The sequence below is a fragment of the Poecilia reticulata genome, linkage group LG22 (genome assembly GCF_000633615.1).
Source record: "Poecilia reticulata strain Guanapo linkage group LG22, Guppy_female_1.0+MT, whole genome shotgun sequence".
In the NCBI taxonomy this organism is placed as follows: domain Eukaryota; kingdom Metazoa; phylum Chordata; class Actinopteri; order Cyprinodontiformes; family Poeciliidae; genus Poecilia; species Poecilia reticulata.
The window spans coordinates 12,008,733-12,031,999 of NC_024352.1; the positions used below are offsets into that span (position 1 = coordinate 12,008,733).

At 39.4% G+C, this 23,267-nt stretch overlaps 2 protein-coding genes across 4 annotated transcripts in view; one reads left to right on the top strand and one right to left on the bottom strand.

Moving 5' to 3' along the window:
* Window positions 1-15,055, top strand: part of togaram1 (TOG array regulator of axonemal microtubules 1) — a 17,912-nt gene extending 2,857 nt beyond the window's left edge. For 2 of the 3 annotated variants that reach the window (XM_008399480.2, XM_017302541.1), the window contains exons 2-23: window positions 553-1,717; window positions 3,319-3,379; window positions 4,911-5,039; window positions 5,204-5,467; window positions 5,563-5,819; window positions 5,897-6,120; window positions 6,513-6,613; window positions 6,695-6,859; window positions 7,540-7,614; window positions 8,333-8,487; window positions 8,582-8,753; window positions 9,247-9,483; window positions 9,737-9,860; window positions 9,970-10,075; window positions 10,665-10,900; window positions 10,988-11,146; window positions 11,270-11,396; window positions 11,473-11,588; window positions 11,848-12,031; window positions 12,146-12,365; window positions 12,445-12,531; window positions 12,951-15,055. In XM_008399480.2, coding sequence (XP_008397702.1) covers window positions 695-1,717; window positions 3,319-3,379; window positions 4,911-5,039; window positions 5,204-5,467; window positions 5,563-5,819; window positions 5,897-6,120; window positions 6,513-6,613; window positions 6,695-6,859; window positions 7,540-7,614; window positions 8,333-8,487; window positions 8,582-8,753; window positions 9,247-9,483; window positions 9,737-9,860; window positions 9,970-10,075; window positions 10,665-10,900; window positions 10,988-11,146; window positions 11,270-11,396; window positions 11,473-11,588; window positions 11,848-12,031; window positions 12,146-12,365; window positions 12,445-12,531; window positions 12,951-13,204 — 4,476 coding nt within the window. In that variant the 5' untranslated portion in view covers window positions 553-694 and the 3' untranslated portion in view covers window positions 13,205-15,055. The other variant, XM_017302542.1, reaches the window with a different exon arrangement.
* A 574-nt stretch (window positions 15,056-15,629) lies between these two features.
* On the bottom strand, window positions 15,630-22,106 carry ccdc28b (coiled-coil domain containing 28B). The gene is made up of 6 exons (XM_008399482.2): window positions 21,854-22,106; window positions 19,918-20,236; window positions 19,664-19,833; window positions 19,316-19,470; window positions 16,207-16,229; window positions 15,630-16,073 (listed from the first exon to the last, which is right to left on the bottom strand). The coding sequence occupies exons 2-6, from the start codon at window positions 20,151-20,153 to the stop codon at window positions 16,019-16,021; spliced, it is 639 nt and encodes a 212-aa protein (XP_008397704.1). The 5' UTR covers window positions 20,154-20,236; window positions 21,854-22,106; the 3' UTR covers window positions 15,630-16,018.
* Between the last annotated feature and the right edge of the window lie 1,161 nt (window positions 22,107-23,267).

Consider the following 23,267-nt stretch of genomic DNA (forward strand, 5'->3'; position numbering starts at 1 on the left):
ACTCGAAATACATTTTCAAGATGAATCAAGCCACCACACACTGGAGATCTAAAATAATAAGTGCATATTAAACTTTTTTTTTTTTTTTTTTTTTTTACAATCAAATAATTTTTTTGTTTGCTTAATAGTACTTTCAAATTGTACTATTTGAAAGTACTATTTCAAGTACTTTCAAATTGAAAGTACTATTAAAGAAAAAATAATAAAACAGAAAGAAATAACATATTGCACATCTGATGTGGACATCAAGGGCAGTTAGAGTCCCTCAAACTAGCCAGATATTATTGGCATGCAGAGTTTGAAAACACGGTACCTGAAATATAATATCCAACCAATGAATGCATCCAAGCAATTCAATGCAACTGCGATGATGATTGAAATTTAAAATATTGCCCTTCTCTACCTTTTGATAATGTTCTTGCCTGTTTGAATCATCAAGATAAGTGTCAGGATTTTGTTGTGGTGTTTTCCACTGTGTTGGTTTGCTTCTTTTCAACTTTTGTGGTTCATTTCTTTTCTTAATTTTCTTAATCCTGTGTGTTGCATTTATAGACCGACCAACAGGACCTCAGTTCTCCATCATCAGCTGCTCAAGATGAAACCACAGAGTAAAGGGGAGGAACATTATTGTCCTCGCTGGAATCTGTTTTCCTTTTTGGATTCTCAAATTTGACAATCCATAAATCCGCCAATAATGATACCTGGATTAATCTCCCAGGAGATACATGACCAGCTTCTGGACTCAAAGAATTACCAGAATCGCACAAACGGGGTGGAAAAGCTTAAATGTATCCTCTCAGAAGTGGACATTAAATCAGTCCCACCTGGGAATGTTGAGGAGTTCATAAATTTTCTTCCCCGACTTCTAGATGACAGTAATTTTAAGGTGCTACATGGCACCTTACAGGTTTTAAACCTGCTGATACAGAAGCTGGAGACTGGCGTTGACAGATTTTTGAAACATATAGTTTTTGTTGCCCTGAAGGCCCTTGGTGACACCCGTGCTGTCACCAGAAATGAATACCATAATGTGTTTCAGCAGCTGATGAAAACTACTCCACCGCAACAAGTATTGGACCTTATAATCGGCAACTTGAAACACAAGAACTCCAGGGTCCGGGAAGACGTCCTGAACATCGTCATGGCAGCTATGCTCACTCATCCTAGGAAAGAGTTCAATATCCCCAAGTTATGCTACGAGGTGGCACCTTATCTTGCGGACAACAAAAAGAAGGTCCGCCATGCTGCTTTGGAGTTATTCGCTGTTTTTGACCATTACCTTGACACAGGAAAGAAGCAGCCATTAATGAAAGCTTTGGACATGGTTGAGCTTAATGAGGACGCTGAAGGTCTGATGGCCGCTGTGCATGCAAGACGAGCGAGGCGCATCCTTCCAAAGCTGACCTCAGAGGGGATTGTGGAGTATGGCCTGGTGGTGCCCAAACCCGGACAGTGGTCCACTGGACAGCAAGTTTCTGGTGCCGATCTGGACTGGGTGATAAACGGGGGACGGACGAGCAGCGCCAGGAGCTACAGGACAGAGCACGACAGTGATCTACTGTCCGGCTATGGCAGCTTAGGCTCCCTCACTGACGATCCAATGTTTCAGAGGAGGATTGTGAGCGCAGGCAAAGGGAAGAACAAGCTGCCCTGGGAGACGTCGACCGATAACGAGCTGCAGCAAAGCACCACACCTAACGGGAAGAGCCTTGAACAGGTGAGCGCTGCCGTACTTTTCACAGTGTTTTATATGTTCAGCTATGTCAGCCCAGCTAACTGCTGTTTTTGGCAAAACAATAAAGCAAAACAATTTTTGCAGTTGTAATGAAATCATCTATAACATTTACTTGTAACTTTGACACAGATATAAATAAGCAAAAGAATAAACAAATTATATTTGGTAGTAATTTCATTAGTTTTATTTTATTTTTGCATAGTAGCTCTTTAGTTAGTAGGGCTATCTGCTCCGATAGTCTGTTTGTTCTTTTTCCTCTATGGCAATTTTATTTTTTCTTTTCATTAAAAGTACTTTAAACTATAGCGATAGTATGATAGAAAATTGCTGTGATTTTGAAACTGGACACCTTTTCACTCCTAGTTTGTATGTTAATAAATAAAATGTGATGTTTAAGCTGAGATGTTAGGAAACCTGTGTTTTTTTTTCTCTCTTGTGTGCCTTTTGTTTTGGAAAAAATATAATGTCGATTTGCTGAAATGTGACTCCCTGCATTTAGCTTTGTGAAAATATTGTTTTCAGATTCTTTTCCTGACTTTCACATCCAAATAATCCAAACAAGCAACAATAAAGGGTTAGTGGTTGCACTTTCCTCAGAGACAGTTTGAGGGTACAATTTTCCTAAATATAGCAGCTATTTGTCATGGTGCAGTATGGATGGAGCGCAGCAGCAGTGAGGGAGGGCTGAATCTTATTTTGTTGATCCTCTTTGGGTATGAGTCATAATATTGCCTCCATTTCCCTAAAGCTATTTATTTGTCGAAAACAATAGAAATGTATCTTCAAATATTTGGGATAAATAGAAATAAACAGTTGTAGCTTTGCAAAGTCCCTGAAACTACATTAGGTGGAAATAAATGACTCATTTTGTTGCACCATGACGCTGTTTCTCTAAAGGTGAGCAGAAACTGTTTTTAGAGTAAGCCCCCTCATTCTTCCTCATTTTGTTTATTTTTTATTAAAGCAGGTAATAATATTGCAGGAGCTAACAAAAGAACTTGATTTACCACTGTAGCTCATCTAAAAATGTGTGCTTGCTGTGGTATGCCATATTTAGTTTTGACAGCAATGTTCCAGCTTAGACTCATTTGGAAAAAGCTTGTGTTTACACTGGCGCAGGTTTCCAAGCAACACCTGTAACACACGGCATACTTATCGACAGAACCGTGAAACATAATTGGTAATATCACAGGGTCACGCTTGTAAAACATGGCTTGTTTAATTTTGTGCAGTTGATTCCAGTCACACAGCCAAGTGCTCTGCTGTGAGTGTTTTTCAGATCGTATTTAGTGGGAATAACTTAGACATAGTGGAGTTAAGTACAAATTCATAAAAATGTTAGAGAGTATGTTATTTGTGGTTATTTTTCATACCTTATGTACATGAACAATGCTTTTCAGTGACAAGAAAAAATAATTGTACAGATTATATCATCTCTTACCTGAACTACACATATATTCGGTCTAGAGAATATATTTACACCAAGGCCGTTGTTATGTTTGAGGAACCTTTAAGCTAATTACTTGAACTCGATCTGGTATTGTTGCTGCTGTTAAAATAATGACATTTCTGCATATCCATAGTTTTCAAAGGGGGACTCCAGCTCGCTTCCCAAGAAGGCAGAGATCTACATACCAAGTTTCAGTAAGTGCCAATACTTTTTCTTCTCCTTTTCATTTCCTATGAGTGCACCAAGACTGGTCATCATGGTCAGCTGCAGCTTTGCTCATAGAGAAGGTTTTACTGGGAAGGAGTCACCGATCCATATGCCATCGAAAGCTTTAGGATGAGTACCAAGCTGCTTGGTAGATAAGATTCTCACTGGGCTCCAGACATGCCCAGTGAGATGTCTGGGCAAGTCTGCAAAAAGTTGTATTTGCTATAGTTTGAACTAGTTATACTTGTCTATGCAAAAAGAGACTCTGGGCTAAATTCTCATTTTACTATTTTGCATGGCTGTGTGACTCTTATAGATTTTCAGGGGCACACTTATAAATGAAGGGGAAGCAGCTGTGCTTTGAACAGAGTTTCTGCTTGGTCTGAAAATGTCATGAAATATTGTAAATTAAGTGATCATAATATTAGATCCTAAAAAGTCACTAGATGGCCAGTGGACACTTTTTGTGATGTCATTGCAAATACCCAGTACTGTAGGACAGACCTGAATTTAAGAAGTTTAAAAATACTTATATTTACCCTTCTTTGGCAATTAAGTAAATTAAAAAGCTATTTATTACTCAGTTGTAAATATGACAGTAGTTTTCAAAAAAATCAGAAAGCCTTAAATTTATCTAAATGAAAACCAGCATCACAGTATGAAATACAATCAGAAAAGTTTATATATTTTAATGGCACAATAAATACGTTGTTATGTTTAGTTTGATGTGTTTCAATATTTCAATGTTATCACTTTTCATTATTGTTAATAAGCATAAAAATGCATTTTTCATTTAGAAATAATTTACTTTAAGTCATTTGATGCATGGCTGTGTACTGTTTAACATAGTTTCAGTTCTTCCAACGAGCCAAAAAAGTTGTGTTTGCATAGTTTGCACTACTTATACTTCTTTAAATAGACTGTCTATACAAAAACAATCTAATATCTAGTTTTGCAAGTATTTTGAACTATTATGTTAGTGAGAAGTAAAGGTAATAAGTGTGTAAAATTTTTCATTTACATATACTTGCACAAAATGATCAGTATACTTCAGATTTGGCTGATTTTATGCAAGTTAATACCATATTTTAAATGTTTAAATGTTAATACATTGCCTATGCAATTCCAAAAATCCAAATATTTTTGAAGAATATTAGAAGTAGATATTAGTTCCAAAGTTACACTTGGTTCATATTTTTGTTAGTCCTCAATGAGACTAAAAAGCAGTCTAGCAATCCTAATTAAGGGGAAAGTTAACTTGACATTTATGGGTATATTGGGTGACAAATGTTTGCTTATTTTCAACAATGAAACACACTTATCTATAAACTTGTAAAAGAAGGCTCTCGTTTTTGTGAGATATTTTACCACTGCCTTAAGTGTCAAGGGACGGGGATGGAAAAAATGGGATTCAGACTTTATATTACAGCCTGTTTCCGCTGATCACTTTTTATACCAATTGATTTATTAAATGTTAGAGGTTATTTACTGAAAATAAGTTAAATATACCTGCGACAGGTTCTGCTGAGCCACAGAAGCCCCTGTCTCCCAGAAGGAGGGAAACCCCTGCAGGTCTCAGAAGAAGTGGGAGCCTCAACTTGGACACAGATATCTTTAAAAACACAAACATCTCTGACCCAGATGTTGGTAAGCAGTTATTTTCTAGGGTGTCTCCCAGCAATAGTTAAGTGAAAATACATGATTGCATAAATTTACATGATTGAGTTGCTGACAACAATCCACACCATGCTGATTGTCAAGCAGTTCACAAGTATTAATTGGTTTGGTTTTTTTAATGTAATATCTCATAGTGGCACCCAAAGGACGTGTGCTCTCGAGGAATCCCAGTGTCGAGCGAACTTTCTCTCTTCCCTCCAATGCTTCCGCACCCGGCTCCTTTCTTCTGCCTTCCTACCCTCTGGCTACATGCACAGGGGGCATGCTAACTCCAACACTGTCCCGCCATCATGCAGACTCTTCCCTCTCCATGTCCAACACCTGGCCCAACAAACGAGAGACCAGCCCTCAGCAGCATGGAACAAGCCCTCGGAGAGAGAAAGAAGAGACAGCAAAGGGTAATTTAGTAAAATAACTTTAGTGTGTGAAATGGAAACTGTTGTAGCTTTTGTCTCTTTTTAGGCTAACTTGCTTTTTGCCCTTGCTGTCGTAGGAGAACTCTTCAGTGTGCAGTCTCCTAGGCCTCTTCGAACCTCCCTCGTGAGTTCCTCTTCCACCTCATCGTTCAGGCGAGCTCTGAGCAACACCAGGGCAACCTTCACCATCTCACCGGTGCAAGCCCATTCTCATGACGACCAGAGATCAAACACTCCAGCCAACCAGCAGCCAGACAGTAAACTTAACCTGGACTTTGACAGCATCAGCCCCTGGCAAGTTCCTCAGGATGAAGAGCCTCTGGACATGCAGGAGGTCAGAAAATGTGTATTAATGTAAACCCTTGTGTTGAGCAGTTTTGTTGGTTTGCTAATTTTGTTTGCCACTTACAGATGCTGAACTCTCTGCGCTCCTTGCGAAACAGCGCTGCCAAGAAGAGGGCCAAAGTGAGCCTCAGCAGTCCAGATCCTGACAGCCCCGACTCAGCCGTGCAGGTCGACCTGAGGCTGGATTCACCATTACAAACGTCTCCGGTGCTTACCAGCTCAGCCAGCGAGAGCGGACTCTCAAGTCTGAGTTCAGCTGCCAACTCCAACTTCAGCAACATTAAAACAAGGTCAGGGATCTCCAGTTTTTTTTTAAATAAAGTTTGTTAGACATCTGTAAAAAGTATTTGTTTCCATAAATATTTCTTCTTTTTCAGTTTTTTTGTCAAATTTAAAGGTTTTGGATCATCACATACAGTTAAAATAACACAAACATAACTTGTCCAATGCTGATCTCATTTATTGAACCAAAGAACAAACCCTGACCTGTGCAAAAAACTAATTGCCACACTTAGTAAATATTGTTTTAACTGTGATTAACCAAGTTTTTGGAAAGCTGATGCTTTTACACATGCATATGCTGGAATGTTGAGAAGGTTCTTGGTACTTACTAATTTAGTAAAAGAAAATGTCACAATGCAGTTTCCCTGCATAAGCGCTCACTTGTCATATTTATCAACAGTCCCAGAAGCTCTGCCCCTTCTGTAATGAAACAACAGATTGTAAGAGTGCCTTCTGCAAAACTACGGTCGTCCGTGTCCATGGATTTCAGCAGCCTTCAAGGTATGGAAAACAATTAATGTTTTATGTTTAGTCTTATTTGCGTCTGTCTTTTTTTCTGACTTTGGTTCACGTCTTTGCAAGGAATGTGCCGGAGAAATGACCTATCATCTGAGGTGGGTGTCGTTGGACAAAAAGTTAATTATTGCAACGGAACGATGAAAACAGAGGAAGAGAAAGTGGCACTGTCTCCTCCGCTGGTCAGAGCAGTGGTCCGCAAACCCATCAGAGCTTTGAAGATTGTCAAAGGTCAGCTAGCAGTGATAAAATTGCTTTTATTTTTTTCCTGGATATACAGTCGAAACTCTTAAGTTTACATAAAGTGAAGAAAAAGACACTTGCAGACCAAATATCTTCTCTTTTTCTAGATTATTTAGAATACAGAGTATCTACTAAATGACACAGTAATGAAAGATAGTTTATGTACAGAATGAGGGAAAGCCCAGCTGATGGTGTCATGACTTTGGAGATTTCTGATAGGGTTACTGATACATTTCAGTTAATTGGAGTCACCGCTTTGTTTTTTGACTCAGTGATAAAGTCAAAAAGAAATCAGCCAAGTAATCAGAGAAGAGTCTTGTGGAGACCCACAAGTCTGGTTCATCTTTAGAAACAATTTACCGATGCTTGAAGATGGCGACATATCCTGTGGTCTGATGAAACTAAGTTGGAACTGTTTGGCCATAATGACCATCCTAACAATTGGAGGAAAAACCGGGACGCTTGTACCGTCCTCACTGTAACATATGGGGGGTCGCAGCATCATGCTGTGGAGGAACTGGGACACTTCCTAAAATAGATGGCACCAAGAGAAATATTTTATTGAGTGTGTCTTTTTATTCAGTGTATGTAAACTTCTGGTTTCAACTGCGCCTCCACCTAAGCTTTAAATATTCTTTTAATGTGAAACTATTTCTTGTAATTTATAGGGTCCCAGAGCACCAACAGCTGTAGGAATTCACCTGGTGCAGACATTTCTGTACTTGAAGGAGTGATAGGGAAAGGTCAGTATTTAATTTAGTGTAACAATACAATTACATTTTATTGGTTGAATTGTGTAACATGTTTTTCTCATTATTAGTCACATTACTACTTTGAATAATCTGTGCCATTTCAGCCATTCAACCACTAAAACATTGAGTTGTAGGGTGTGCTTAGCTTCTGCTAATAATAACTTTATCAATCAATCAATCAATCAAATTTTATTTGTATAGCACATTTCAGCAGCAAGGCATTTCAAAGTGCTTTACATAATTAAAATAAAAACAGCATGTGACGTTGAATAAACTGTGAGAAAGAGATTTTGAAAAACTAATTCTTTTTAAAATGTAGAACCTCTTGTAAAAACTTTCCCCATTGAAATGCATGGAAAATCTTCAAGGTTCAGCTAATTCTAACAACTTGCAGATACTTTATACCATTCAGGCTTTAAAACAAGATTTTGTCCTCTTACTGTTTGATTCAGGATTTTCATATCTACAGCCATTTTTGGAAGACAACAGTCTTAGTTTCAGTTTTGGTCATATCTTTTTCTCTCTTTTTTTTGAGAAAAAGTAATTTTTATGCAAAAACATATAACATAAACACATTATGCTTCCTTTACATCAAGCAAAAATGATATCATTTAATTTATTTTGAAAATATCTCAACCCTTCCAGCTGTAAATGTGTTATCTCAGTGTTTTGTTGAGCAATGCTAATGGCTTTCCCTCATGCTTTTAAGGCATGTGTGGCACTACAGTATCCTCCAACCGTCCAGGAGCCGCACTGTTACTTGAGCAGGGGGATTTGGCTGCCAAACCTCCCACTGATCCTTTAGCAGGCATCTACAGCCGTCAACTAGATGGCGATGACAGCTCACATCCCGAAGAGCCCAAAGTTAGTCACACTCTTGTTCGGCGTTGATTCGTAGTGCATCAATCATTCCCAGGTGATTTATGACACGGGTGCTTTCTACCCACAAAATGTGCAGGAAATTATGAGAATTGTCAGGAGGGGCCGGGACAAGACAAGAGCGCAGAATCTGGAGCAATTTGAGGAACTGTCAGGTAGAGGGGACGAAACAAGAGACAAGATTCGCCATCGCGTCCGACAAATGTTGTCTGATTCACCCACAGAAGGAAATGAAGAATTAATCATCAATGGTAAGATACAGTGCCTTCTAAAGTATTCATACCCATTAGGAATGTTCACATAATACTACTTCAAATCCCCAGCGTTTTCACAATTATTAACAAATAAGGATCTGAAAAGTATGGTGGGCATTTCTGTTCAGCCATCTTTCGCTGCTGTTAGTTACTATCCTCAGCCTAGTTTGGGATATTTCTCCATTAGCTGGCGACATCTAGACGGGAAATATTGACATTTTTATCATCAAGATATGATGGAGAACGAAGTCTTCTCAAGTCTCCGCTACAGATTTTTATTTGGGTTTAATTCTGGATTTTCATTGGACCATTTTAATTGTTAAATAGGTTTTGATCTACAAAAATCCCAATAAAATACATCAAGGTTTGTTGAAATGTGGCAAAATATAAAAAAGTCCAAGGGGTTTGAATAATTATAGTAGTTTATAATATTTTTTTCCTTCTGTGTTCTGTGATTCTGATATTTTTTCTTTTTATTAATCTTCTGTAGATTGGCGTTTCAACGGCAACACTCTGATATCCACCAAGTCAGATCTTCTCTCTGATGAATCTTCCATCAGTGCCACCAGTCCAGCCAGTCCACCAGAACCTCAAAGTCCAGTAAAAACCTCAACCACACCCCACCTTCCCAGCCCCCCTACATTACCTCCCAACTCAAAAAATGTGTCCCGCCTTAGAAGGGCACCTAGCTTGAGCAGAACCCGACCGTCGCTGTCCCACAGTTCAGGTCAGTGAATCAAAAAAGCAAACAAACACCGCTTATTATTGGAGATCGAAGTTGTTTTACTTTACTTTCACCTGTTGTGATGCCAATTCCTATTTAACATCACCTGGAAGCTTTCTTTATAAATAAAGTAGTACTTTCATAAATAAAGTTGATAATTAGATGTTTAGCTGCCCAAAATGACTCCTTTTTTTCCAGGATTATGGAATTATAAAATGCGTTAAAATCTGTCTGTTTTTTCTTTGCATCGTTTTAGATGAGTTGTGCCACGCCACTTTAAGAAACAAGAAAAATCTGTCTGCTCCTTCGGAGCTCTGTCCCTTTTCAAAGCCCGACCTGGTGCTGACTCAGAGTTTCAACCTCCTGAATTCAGAGGACTGGTGAGAGAAAACTTTCATTGTCAGCATTTATTAATCTGAGGTATTATTACTTTGATAAATCACGAAGAATGTACAAAAAGTCAGACTGCAATTCCTTAATATTTTTCAGGGAGAAGAAGATTGAGGGTCTGATGTTCCTGCGCTCTCTTGCTTACAACCATGCAGACACACTTCAAGGCAGACTTCATGAAGTTTGTCTGTGTCTCATCCAAGAGGTAGCAACGCTCAACCGTTTGACAAATTAATATTTGAAAGCTGAGATTTGGATTTGAGAACCACTGAGGCATGTTTTACCTGAACCAGTCACACAGCAGATTACAATGCTTGGGAAAAGTATTCAAACCTCTTGCGCCTTTTCATACTTTGTCAAATTAAAACTACTATCTTTGTTGTATTTCATGGAAGCTTGGGTGTGGTTACTTTTGCAAGGTGCTACATTAATATGCTAATTCCGATATTGACAAAGCCGACATTTTGCGTCTCTAAAATTTAACTATCATAATCGAAATGTCCAATGCTCATAGAAAAAGTCAAATAAATTCAGGTTTCCTGTTTCTTTTCCTCATCTTTATTCACAGTTTGGTGATGTTGTGACAGTATTGCTTGATGGTTGTTTCATTGTTTTCAAAGTGCTACATACTACGAATGTAATACTTATGCAGCAATCCCCGACAAATTACTATTAGCTGCTGCTTTTCTGCCATCTATTGGTGATAAAAAAACAAACTGCTCTGACAATTTAACAAATCTTGAACATGTAGTGACAGAGATTATAATAAACTACTTCCTGTTTTCACCAATCAGGTGAAGAACCTGCGCTCAGGGGTTTCCAGGGTGGCAGTGTGTACCCTTGGCGACCTGTACACACACCTGCAGAGACTAATGGACCAAGAGCTTGAGGGGACAGTTAAAGCGCTGCTGCAGAAGGCCGGGGAGAGTAACACTTTCATCAGGCAGGATGTCGACGGAGCGCTGGACTGCATGGTGCAGCACTGCACTCCAACCCGCGGCATTGGTGCTTTGCTTTCTGGAGGAATCAGGTTCGAATGAAAACAGGGTAAAAATTCATTTCACATAAAATCTATACACCTTTGATTGCTGAATTCGTTTTTCTCTCTTTCTGACAGCCACCTTAACCCAGTGGTGAGAAAGTGCACTGCTCAGCATCTGGCCAATCTGTTAGAGAAGGTTGGAGCTGCCCGCCTCCTGTCTGGAGGTAAAGATCTTACAGAAAGAATTTTACCCACCATCACCAAACTTGCACAAGACTCCTCCCAGGAGGCCAGGTATGTACAAAGTTGTAATGTTTCATCGTGTCACATTTTAAATTAACGTGCGCAAGTGTAACTTTGGCGTTTGTCACACCCAAGATCTTAAATGGTATAATCATTGTGTTTTTTTGGCCACAGGTACTTTGGTCGTCGAATGCTGCTATTTCTGTCATCTCACCCTGACTTTGACAAGAACCTGGAAAAATATATTCCCACCAAAGACCTGCAAACTGTCAGAGACACTGTCTTGACTCTCAGGACAAAGGTATGCATTTTATTTACTTACTGACTTTCTAATCTTTGGTAGATGTCACCTAACCTTATGATTGCTGTGGCTTTAGGGTCTCGGTGAGATGCCCCAAGAATCTCAGTCAGCCAGAGGAAGACGCTCGCTCCCAGGCAGCGGGACAGTCAGGGCTTCATCTCTCAATGGAGAGCAACTCAACCAGACCAACAGGTGAGAATGCAAGGCTTAGCAAAAGTTGCATTTTGGTCTCATCTGTACAGAGCACAGTGGTTTGCTTTGTCTTCTTTGTGACTATTGACAACTGTGCTAACTTATGACTTATCGCTTTCATTTGTCTGTGTTGCTGCATGAGTAATCCAAGTGGTGTGAATAGTTTTGCTAGGAACTGGATATCAAACATCAGAAGATGCATCGGAACAAATTTTACTGCCAACAGTGTTTAATTAAGCTTTGTATTTTCTAACTGCAGGGAGTCGAACAGCCATTACGGCTGTAAACTTCAGACACAGAGTATCGCCGACAAAAACGAATACATAAAGCAGATCTCAGGTCTGCTGGGTTCAAAGGACTTCAGAGAGCGGATCAAAGGCATTGATCAGCTAGTGGCTGACTGTGAACACAACCCCAACATGGTCGTCAATAGTATATTTCCGGTTAGTGCAATAAATAATTTCTTCACTCCGTAAAAATGATTGTTGAAATGAAAGCCATTGTGAATGTTTAGTAAGTCTGTTTCACTGTTGCCTTTTGCTTTTGTTGTATTTTAGGTGTTTGATGCCTTTAAAGCCAGACTGCAGGAGTCCAACAGCAAGGTTAACCTTTACGCCCTGGAGTCTCTGCAGAAAATAACCCATTTGCTGAAGGACAGCTTGTCCCAAGTGGTTAACATCCTGGTGCCAGCAATTGTGGACAATCACCTCAACTCCAAGAATAACGCCATCTATTCTGCTGCTATCGGAGCTCTGAATGCACTTATTTTGAATTTTGGTAATTCTTTTAAACATTTGCAGCGTACTTTCTGATTAAGTGGCGCTCTGCTATAGTGCTTTTTCTTTTACTTGCACAGATAATACTCTTCTTCTTCAACCTTTCTGCACCAAGGCCCAGTTTTTAAGTGGCAAAGCTAAGGTGGATCTCATCGAAAAGGTTGCAGGTAATGTTTGACATGATGCATATTATATGTACCTCTCAACAAATTACAATCAGGCAGAATGATATATTTTATGTATATATTTTTATTACTTTTGACGATGAAGGCTTTTTTTCCTCTAATGTGAATGGGCTTTGCTTGACTTTCCTCTCAAGGTTATAGCTGTTCTACCATTTGTCCTTCCACTGAACTTTCCACTCTTTGAATTATCATTTAGCAGTGACATTTAGTGGCTCAGCCTTCATGTGGAGGGTGTCGGTCACAGTCTGCTGGACGGCTGTTGAGTCACCAGTCTATCCAATGGTTGTGAACTTAACATATCTGAATTTAAAAAAAAACCCTGTTTTAGAGTTGCACCAGTATTATAAACAGGCCAATTGATGCAACGTCTCACTCATTGTCAACATATTTTCTGATTTCAGGTCTTGTTAAGGAGCTCTATCCTCGCAAGCCTCAGGTGGTGGAGCAGAAAGTCTTGCCCTTACTGTGGCACCTTCTGGGTACCTCCACCCACAGCGGCAGCATCCACGGCAGGAGTGGCAGCGTTCGGACCGCAACGGCCAAGCTGTGCCAAGCCCTTCACACCCAAATGGGGTCGAGCCTGAACGAGTGCGCTGCCTCCCAGCCTACTAATGTCCAGAAAGGTTTAAACGAGCTTCTGAGGACCTTAAAATAAAGGAAAAGCAAGATCCAAATGTTGAAAAAGAACATCAAGACTGATCTTACTTGAAACAAAAGAAATGTTCTACGTTTCTTACAGTGCCTGCACTTTTATATCAATATGAGAAAAAGTAACATCTTAGGTTGTTCCAATTGTTTTATTAGTGATATTTACGTCGGTACAGGAATGTTAACATACTGATATCAGGTCTTATTCCTTCTCAACCTGCTCTCTCTGCACTTTGAAAAGTAGCTGATCATCAACGTTTCCTCCATTACGCACTGTTGACAAATCGGAGACACCATTACAGAATGTAAAACCGAAATGCACAAAGACAGGGAGCCCAAAGGTGTATATTTTTGATGTTTTATCAAAGGTGATGTGATATTTTTTTTGAAATGTCATGCAGATGATTTGAAGATTTGTGACAGGAGATTAAAAAAATGGTATGAAATACTTTTGTACAGCTCAGTTGTGTATTTGCACAGTATTAGCTTAATGTTTAAGTATGGTGTAAATTGATGGTTATAATTTATCTAATGTATAATGGTCTGAAAATCATTAATGATGTGTTGAGTTTGTACTCTGTTTTCTTTGTTTGCATGACCAAGACTTTTAAACAGAATCAACCTTGTATAATCTCTGTGGGGGGGATGGGTGTACACAGAAACCTAAGGTTGGAAAAAGTTGTTTTTACACCTGTGATTGCCTGAGAAACAGCAAGAAGTCGGCTCTGTTTCCGTCTCTGTATCGTGCCAGTCTTCAAGTAGCCTTTTAACTGAAATGGTGATTTATATTTAACTGATTTGTGAACTAAAGAAAATAAATTACAAATAAACGGTTTATTTCCCTAATACTAAACTTTACTTTTTCTTTCAGGGACTACATAATATTTAGAAAAAGGTCAAAACACATTCTGGTTTCAGTTCAAAAAGGTAATAAGTACCATTTTGAATTCCAGTTAGTCAGGTATGATGAATTTAAATATAACCAGGAAACACACAATTTTTAAAGTTAAATCATCTTTATTCTGGATGATGTTGGAGAGTTCCATAGTTGTTTTTTTGTTTGTTTTTACAGAATATATTTTCACGTACATTTTAATTATGATCCCTAAATGCAAAATGACAAACATCTTAATTGAAGAATCTGAGAAACTTAAAAGTTATGTTGGAAAAGACAACTGGAGACCCACAGCCCTGAAATAAGTTTGTAAGAGAGGGGTTGCAATAAATTAAAACATGTCCAAGCTTTCAATTAAAGAAAATATAAAGAGATGCCTGGTTATACTGTAAGGGGAAAAAAATGACTCAATTAAAAGCAAACTCGTACACATAAAGAAATATTTCAAGTATAAGCTAAGGGATACACAATCATAGGGAAGAACACTCACTTGACATCTTTCCACCATAGTTATCGTCATCCTTCACAAGAACAATAAGGATGCCTCTTTGTCCACAAAAAATATGTATCATTGCTAAAGTTGCTGAATGAAACCTAACGGAAAGCTAAGCGGAAGGGAAAAAAACTGGTAGAAAACTGCACAAGCAACATAAACAACTCTACAAGCTTTCGAGACATGGTTTCGTTTTTCAGAAGTTGGCACTTACCAACACGGTTAACAGTGCCGATACCTTGTTTAATAAGTTTGGTATCACTGTGCTTGATTGGCCAACAAACTCACCCAATTTATAGTTCAGATGAAGAAAACACACTAGAGCCACAGGTGAAGTAACTCATAAGAGCTCCGAGTGCATAGACTACATTAGCATACTTTTCACTGGGCCAACATTTATCGATTCAAAATCTTGTTTTAATTGTTTGAAATCCTCAAATTATCACAATGTAATAGATCTAAAAAAAAAAGAGCTTCACCTTTTCAATTCAACTGTAACAATTATGTTATAATTAACTGACATGCACCTGCAGTGTTCAATACATTTTGCACAATTAAAGTAGCTGCCACTTTGAAATAGCACTGTATGAAATAGCACTATACAGAGAGTACATACTTTCCACAGAGGTTTTCTTGTATGAAACAAAGATTTTTATAGTTTTTGTAGCAAGAACTGAAGTTTGACTCATAAATAATGAAAAGTAATGTCAAATTTTACATTTTGAAACATTACATTAGCAATATATATATATAAAAAACCAAACATTATGTGCAGTAGATCTCCAAAGTTTAGCTTAAATCTCATCAGTTTTCCAGCATAGATATAAAACTGTGGGAGACATCGATACCGACAGCAAAGCTACCTTAAAACCTCTGCTGCAAACACCATGCTGCTGTTTAAAGGGTCAAATATGTTTTCCAGTTAAACACTGGTACAGATGCACTTGCCGTCTGAAACGAAGCAACATGCACTGAATGGCATACGAGTGCCGGTGTAAATTCACAGCTCATGGAATGTGCTTCTTTTGTCACAGAAAATTTAGATTTTTTTTCTTTTTCTTTCAGTCAAACCCACTTTTGCCAAGAAAGTGTTCAAAACCTAAATGCATTTTTTATTTATTTATTTTTTTCCAACATTCCAGTTCAGACTAGTTTGCGGTCATGTTTCTGTGCTATGAGTGAGGCGTTTGATTTTTTTTTTTTTTGGTTGCGCTCCAATTTAATGCTCTGCTGCATCCAGTCATTGGAATGTCCTCTCAGCTCCACTGACTGAGTGCAAAAATGGCCTCCTCCCTCTCCTTTGGACCTTCCTGCTCCCGTTTCTAAGGCAACTGGTTTAATGCCATGGTAACTTGCTCTTTTCGATATTTTTATCTTTTTGTGATGTTCAGAAAAGATCAGCGCGTCGTCAACGTTCTGGGCACCTCGCTCCGTCAGGGACCAGATGTCTTGGGAAGGTCCTGATTCTCAGCCAAGTGGAGCTTTTGTCTGAGCAAAGATCCATTAAGGATTCAAAAAGAGTCACTTTGAAGTGGAAACATAATTAAAATACACTTTCCAATGTAGGGGGTGGTGCTGGTGATGCCATTAAAATACAAGCTTTCAGTAAGGAAAAGGATACATTGAGGTGCTGAGCTCCTCCAGCTGTGGAAACAAAGCAGTAAATAGATGAGTACTGAAAAATCTAAACCGCTAAAAATTAAACATTATATTGTAGTTCAGGGCTGTCCTTTCTAAATCTGATCAGATTACATAACAGCCTGCGCTTTGTAAGGCAATGTTTCCACTGAACTCCTGTTACCTGATCAGCGTTTACAAAAGCATATGATCATCTTCCTTTATCTACACAAATCCACTCAACAGCCCATCAGCTCCAGCCAAAAATACTCCTCTAAGGCAAGGCAATTTGTCATATAATAAGCTTCGTAGAAGTAAATTTCTTCTACAAAGTGGAAAAGCCACTTGACCTGCCCTCAGTTTGTAATAAGCTTTCTGCTCCAGATGCCCACAGCAGCCTTCTTCTCCATCTAAAATGTCTTGTGTCTAGCTTAAAAAGAAAACTATTCAGCAGACAAAATTAAATTAAATTTACAATATCTCCAAGATGGTACATTTTGGATATTGTAGTGTCTGACAACACAGGAGAATTTTCTGGAGAATTTGGGAATGCAGTCAGGTCAAGGGTCAAAAGACATTAAGCGTGAAAAAAAATCCGGCACCAGGACCCAAAAGAAGGCATGGAGATAAAATAAATACATGTGGTGATTTGTTTACTTTGGGGAGTATGTGTTGGGAAGAGCCTTATAAAGAGAGACGCTGCCCAAAGATCGGGAGGATTTCGCTACCATTGGGCCAAGATTTCTTCGCCCTTTGGTCACGCTGACTTTGGCTGCAGTATTGTAGTAAAACTTAGCTGTTCAAAGTCTGTAGCATGTCGAGTCTTTTTCCTGCAACATCACCACACAGCATCAAGAGAAGACTTGATACCGAGTTGGATATTGACGGAAGACAATATCCAAAATGAAAACCAATTTTATACATCTCCAGTGAAATTCTGAATAGAACCAAAGGACTGATTACTGTTGAAGCTTTTGCTAATGGATTATTATATTTTTCAAAGTCGGAGGCCCCAAAAGTCGTTTCATATCTGATAATTCCTACCCACTGCATCACCATCCACAACAACTCTTGATACTTGGATAAGTTATGACAACATTTAACTTCCCTTTGGGATAAAGTATTTTTGAACTTAATATCCAAATTTAGTAATTTTATTATCATTATTATTTTTTTTATTACAATTCTTACCAACTGAAATACATTCCTAATTTCAATTCTTTACAGTTAAAGTAACGTTTGAACAGGGAAAAAAAAAAAACAGCATTTTGAAAAAAGCAACTCAATTGCATTGTGGGATTACATGTCAAAACAGCCTGAAGAGCCCAGCAACAAGCCAACATTAGAAACCGACTGCTCACAGGGAGGTTGTAAAACCATTTGGATTTTTTTAGAATCAGATAAAAAAGAAAGAAAAAACAAAATGGTTTTACATCTCTGGCATTGGCGATGAGGAAGACAAACGTGTCAGTCTTAGCTGGCAGCTTATCTCTTCCCCATTCCAAAAAGTGTTGAGACATAGCCGTCTGATTATTCTATCTGAACATTAGAGATGATCAGGTTCCCAGCTGCTTTTGGAAGAATGCGCTTTGCTTCGAGTGCTTACGCCGCCTGAAGCTTCTGAAAGGGTCAGGGCTTCCGTCAAGACCTCCCTGTGACCGCCATTAAAATATGCAAATTACTCCACACATTTATGTTCTATGTTGGCCACTAAGCAGCCATTTCAGATGCTACTTATTTTATGCATTTATACAACTGAAGCAACTTTTCACACAGCAATAAATCAGCTGATGATTTATGGTTGTAAAGACTAAAAGACTTAAGTTTTTTGTGGGTATTTTGTGGTAAATCAGCACAGAATATACCTTATTATGAAGTTGAAGGTAAATTAAACAGCAAATAAAAATTGTATACGGGAGAAAGAGGGAAAAGGTGGCACTTTTTCTGGCAGGCTGGACGGAGAGCTTTCAGGCGTTTACAGGTGATGGATGGGGCTGAGGGAGGAACACCTTTGGGGTGTTTTTGTTGTTATTTGCATGGAGACAACCGTTTTGCATGCAAGTAAAAAAAAAAAAAGCTCAGTTTTGGTCAAATCTAAACAGAAACCCTGCCTTACACTTCTCCTGATCACTCTGCTGTTCTGTGGCCTCCAGGATGCCATTTGCTCACTGATGTTTTCCAAGAAACCTTTTTCAATGCGCTTCACAATTATGCTTTACTTTCTGTTGTTCAAATAAAATCGTAACAAAACTACTTGCGTTTTGCAGTTTACTTCCAAGTTTTTATTTGGTTTATAGCTGAGCTGATAATCCAGTGGACTCGGTTTGATTGGAGATCAAAGTTACAACTTTTGTTACATTTTCAGCTGGTGCCGTTTGATTTCAGACTGCACCGAGTCAAACGATGCAAACCAATTGAAAAACCTCTTTACCGTCTTACTGCATCAAGAAATACTGAAGGAAACAACAAAAACATCCAAAAATAAATAAATAAATAAATAAATAAATAAATAAATGAATAAATACTACATGAGCGCAACTTCCCTCTTCACAAAATACAAGCAAAGACGGAGTAGCGTCAGATTTAAGCACTTGTAGGATTTCTCTTTTGTGTTTGGTAAACACTACAATCCATTTCTCCTGCTAATGTTTGCTTCGGGTGTATTTAACCAGAATGCCCTGCGTTACAGTCCACTTCCTGTTCTCTGATTTGTTTGCATCCTCATAAGCATTTGAACCACACCCGAGTTCACATTAATTGAACAGAGACCCAGGTTTTTAGTCTGAGCTGCGATTGCTTTTTATTAGTTTGGATCAGAGATCGATTGCACATTCACATCTCCCCAAACGAAGCGAACTTTCTAGATAAATAGACTAGAGTTCTACTAAAATAGACTACACAGGGCTGGTGTGAGACTGGGTTCAGATTTAAGCAAAAGTAAAAGTCGTGGATTATCTTTCCCCGAGTTTGATTCGTAAGGGCGAAAAATATCAGAACTGACTGGACTAACTCGGTTCTCCTTGCGTTTCCGATTCAAGCTTTGCTCAATCGGCTTTCTAAAACACACGTCTCGGTTTGAAACTGAACTCTCTGCTGATCTGACTCATGCTTACGTTGCACAGCAGGTGCTCCAGGTTGAGATCGGAAGCACCCTTCCTCTGATCCTCGGAAAGCTCCTCCACGTGGCTGTCGAGGCTGAAGTGCAGCCGCGCCAGCTTCTCCTGCATCTCCCGCACATGTTCCAGCTGCTCAAAGGAGCAAACCTTTCCTAGAAGTCGGACAGAGACTCGGCTTGACCTCTTATTTGTAGCAAAGTCAGAAGTATTTCCATGACGGCAGATTATTCAAGTAGCCTGCACAGCTTCTTCTTGATTACAGCCTGATTCAGGTGACAAAGCTGTTATTTTTAAGCCTGTAACAGAATATTCCCCTAATGGGCTCCCACATGGAGGTTATCTTACCGAACGCCTGTAATTTGCCTGAGTGGAAGTCATTGAGGAGGTTCAGGAGGCCTCCTTCCATCTCTCTCACATCCGAGACATCTGTAAGGAAGGAGTGCTGCAGGGGGGGAGACTGGACCACTTTACTGGGCCCTGCCGGCTGTGGAGCCTTGGGTTTCTCCCTGTGTGGTCTAATGGACAAAAAAAAAAAAAAAACATGTCATTTTCTCAGATTCCAAAGTTGGGTGTAACTGGTTAAGTAATAAGGTGCAAACCGTGTTGTCTTTGGCGGGGCTACCACAGGGGTGAACGCCTCTTTTGGCTGTCCCGGCGCTCCTATGGATCTCTTAAACTTGCTCCTGTTCTTGGGGGAGGGGGGCTGCGGCAGGCCGAGGGAGAAGGTGGCACTTTTGCTGGCAGGAAGGACGGAGAGCTTGCGGGGGTTGATGGGTGGCGGAGGAGGCTGAGGGAGGGACACCTTTGGGCTGCGTTTCTTACGCTTGTCTTCCATGACAGCTCATTTATGTTTGTTGCTTCCAGTGCAGGCAACACACACACACACACACACACAGCCCAGCTGGTGTGCAGGATGTCCTGAAACAACAAAAGTAGGAAGCTGAAGAGCAGCAGTCCTCCTCCACCCTTCCCTATAGGAAGGACTTGGACTGTGCCAAAATCACTACTGCAGAAGAAGAATCTACCTCTGCACATTAGGGGATGATTTAATTAGCCAAGAGTAAAGCATCCCAGCAAATCTCAAATCGCATTTAGGTAAAAGGCTCTGTTGATGCAATTTTTTTGTTATTTATTTACTTACAAAGAAAATAATCCTCCAAGAATGTTTATGCTTTTATAATAAATAGCAAAAAATGAGAGAAAATCTTTAAAAGCTAAACTGCAGCAGTTGTAATTTCTTTTTTTTTTAATGCAACCATCTGGTTGCAGAACTGGATACTTTAAAGAGCCTGTAACATGATCTACAGAGATGAGCTTTAATAGGATCTGGACGATGCTTAAGAGCACTTTGTGTTTTTTAGATAAACAGGTTAAAGTCCATCTGAACAGAGACAAGCTAAGTTTTTGTGTTGCGCTACATGGATTGTGAGGTTACCAAAGCTCGCCACAGCTCCAAATTCATATTGATTAAAAGTGTCCAAAGCAGAAATTTACCAATTTTTCCCTGACTGGCTCTGATTGTAGATCAGCAGATCCACTACCAACAAACATTAGTACTTTTTTCCAGTCAAAAATTAGGAACTCCCACTATTCCCATTAATAAACCACAACACGTTTTCTCTGTGCTGAGATGTGATTCAAGACTACAACGTCTTATTTGTTTTATGTTTTCTCCACAGGAAAAGGATCTGAATCACCATGTCAGAACTCCAAGAAAACCAGTATTATAAACATATTTGTTATGTTTTATATGAATTTTGCTATGGCTTTTAGAGATGGGATATTAAAATTGGCTGACAAGAGACTAAAAGTTATTAAACATAGGGCTCTTTAAGAAAAAGTAATGCTCATGTTAGACTTAGGCCAGGGGTGTCAAACTCCAGTCCTGAAGGGCCGTTGTCCTGCAGTTTTTAGATGTGCCACAGGTACAAAACACCTGAATCAAATGGCTTAATTACCTCCTCAGTTCTCCAGAGCCTTGCTAATGACCTAATTATTCTATTCAGGTGTGGTGCAGCAGAGGCACTTCTAAAAGTTGCAGGACACCGGCCCTCGAGGACTGGAGTTTGACACCCCTGACTTAGGCTCTTGGGGGGCCCCCTGCTGGTGGGGGAACCCTACACAGCTGCTTTGCTCGTTTATGCCTTTGGCCGGCTTCAAATTATAGTTGTAACTTCTAATATTTATTTCTTAAAGCCTGAGATTAATTTAATTAATGTTCGAGACAGCGTGCTTTTTTAATGGTAAACAGGCCTACATTACTGGAATTGTGACCTTACTACGCGCCCTGCATCTAATCGCAGTGGATGATGTCAGGTCGCCTCCAAGTGCGGTCCAAAGATGGCCACTAGTAATAAACAAAGGCAACTTTGTGCGCTGAAATCCTCATTTCTATGCGGTACATCTGGACTATAAAAATAATAAATGAGAAACAATGTGTGAACAGCAAAGATAGTTGTAATTCTGGTAAGTTCGGTGTGGCAGAAGACGCGTAAACAGGTTTATGATCCACAGACTGACACAAATAAGACTTACCGAATCAATTACGCACCACAGAGCCTGCCGGCTGGGCTCGGTGTCGCATTTCTCCTCCTTCTGTGATCGAAACCGTCAACGCACACTTTGTACTAATTGACCTCTTGAAATCACGATGGAGGTAAATGATCTGTCCAGCAGCTGTGAAGTGTGAAATTACTGATGAGATGTAACGCGCGACATCATCGACGCTGAGCCGAGGAGCTGTTGTCCATATCCGTCTTAAAGGGCCAGCACGCCCCGGTGTGGCACGAAATCCTGCGACCGTCTCATGAGGTGACTCAAGAGGGCGCTGTTCTTTCTCTAACCTGGTCCCAAAACTCGACTGATTCACAGTACCTTGGAAAAATGATCTTACACTTAAACGTTTTGCACATTTTGTGACGCTTCAACCGGAAACTTTAAACATTCTACTGGGAAATGTGTGTTGACTGAAACAAAGAAGTAAAAAATGTAAAGTGAAGACACATTTTATGCAAAAGAAGCAAAAATAAAAATGTCAGTAAGATTTGAAAACTACAATTCTGCACAGTATGTTAACCCACTTTTGCTGAGAAAACCATAGATGAAATCCTGGGCAAAAAAATTACTTTTAAAATTCAGCTACTTGATAAATAGTTTCTCTGTTTGGCTTAATGTCAGTATAGGCTTCAGGCATTTTCTAGAACACTATGGGCACTCTGGTCAAATTAAACCAAACTGAGCTTATTGTCCCATGTACAAAAATCTACAGCTTATAGAATATTTTCCCTGTACAGACAATCTCCAAAATGAGTCATGGTGGTTGCAGTATCACGATGTTGGACTGTTTTTCTTCAGCAGAGCTAACAGAGCTAGTCGGAGCTGATGGAAGGATGGACGGAGCTCAACATGGGGCAATTCTGGAAGAAAACCTGCAGCTAGATCATGCAACAAACTTGAGGCTGGGACAGAGATTCATCTTCCAGGAGGAAGATAGTAAACATACAACCAAATCTATAACAGCATGGCTTAGATTGAAGCTCATTTGAATGGCCTAAAATTTAGACATAATCCAGTTGTGACATGACTTTAAAATTGCTGTTCACAGGTCTTCTGTTTAGGACTAATCAGATTGACTGAGTTTGGATCATTTACTAAAACCTAACAGGCCCAAATATGTCTTTCTTAAAATCTACAAAGCTGGTAGAGACGCACCTCAATATGCAGATATTTTTCAGAGTGATTTGTAAGGAAAACTGTAACAAAAATGTAACCTTTTCAATTTTCAGGCACAAACAGGCTGTAAAAATTGTTTAAAAAACCATAGGATATTCAACAACGTCCCTAAAATCAAAGGAACTTAATCCGTTTCTGTCTCCATTTTGTCCCCTTAATGCTGTTCAATCTACTGTTCCAACAATTTCATGCCACATTAACCATCCAGGAAAAAGAG